Consider the following 239-nt stretch of genomic DNA (forward strand, 5'->3'; position numbering starts at 1 on the left):
AGCAGTGCGTGCGGGTCCCGGTGTTCGTCATGATCCGGCCCCGCGGCGGCGACTTTCTGTACTCGGACCGGGAGGTGGAGGTGATGAAGGCCGACATCCGCCTGGCCAAGCTGCACGGCGCGGATGGGCTGGTGTTCGGGGCCCTCACCGAGGACGGGCGCATCGACACGGAGCTCTGCACGGCGCTGCTGGGTGAGCGTGGCTCAGCAGCTGTGCTGTGGCTGGACTGCGGGGCTGCT

The 239-nt window shown here is 69.5% G+C and overlaps 1 protein-coding gene across 1 annotated transcript in view; it reads left to right on the forward strand.

Moving 5' to 3' along the window:
* Positions 1 to 5: 5 nt before the first annotated feature.
* CUTC (cutC copper transporter) overlaps positions 6 to 239 on the forward strand; it is a gene marked incomplete at its 5' end in the record, with an annotated part of 4,062 nt that continues 3,828 nt past the window's right edge. The window contains one exon of the mRNA XM_009079999.1: positions 6 to 192. Within this exon, the coding sequence (XP_009078247.1) occupies positions 6 to 192 (187 nt within the window). The remainder of the gene's footprint in view (positions 193 to 239) is intronic.

The sequence above is a fragment of the Acanthisitta chloris genome, unplaced genomic scaffold, assembly GCF_000695815.1.
Source record: "Acanthisitta chloris isolate BGI_N310 unplaced genomic scaffold, ASM69581v1 scaffold41828, whole genome shotgun sequence".
Lineage (NCBI taxonomy): Eukaryota > Metazoa > Chordata > Aves > Passeriformes > Acanthisittidae > Acanthisitta > Acanthisitta chloris.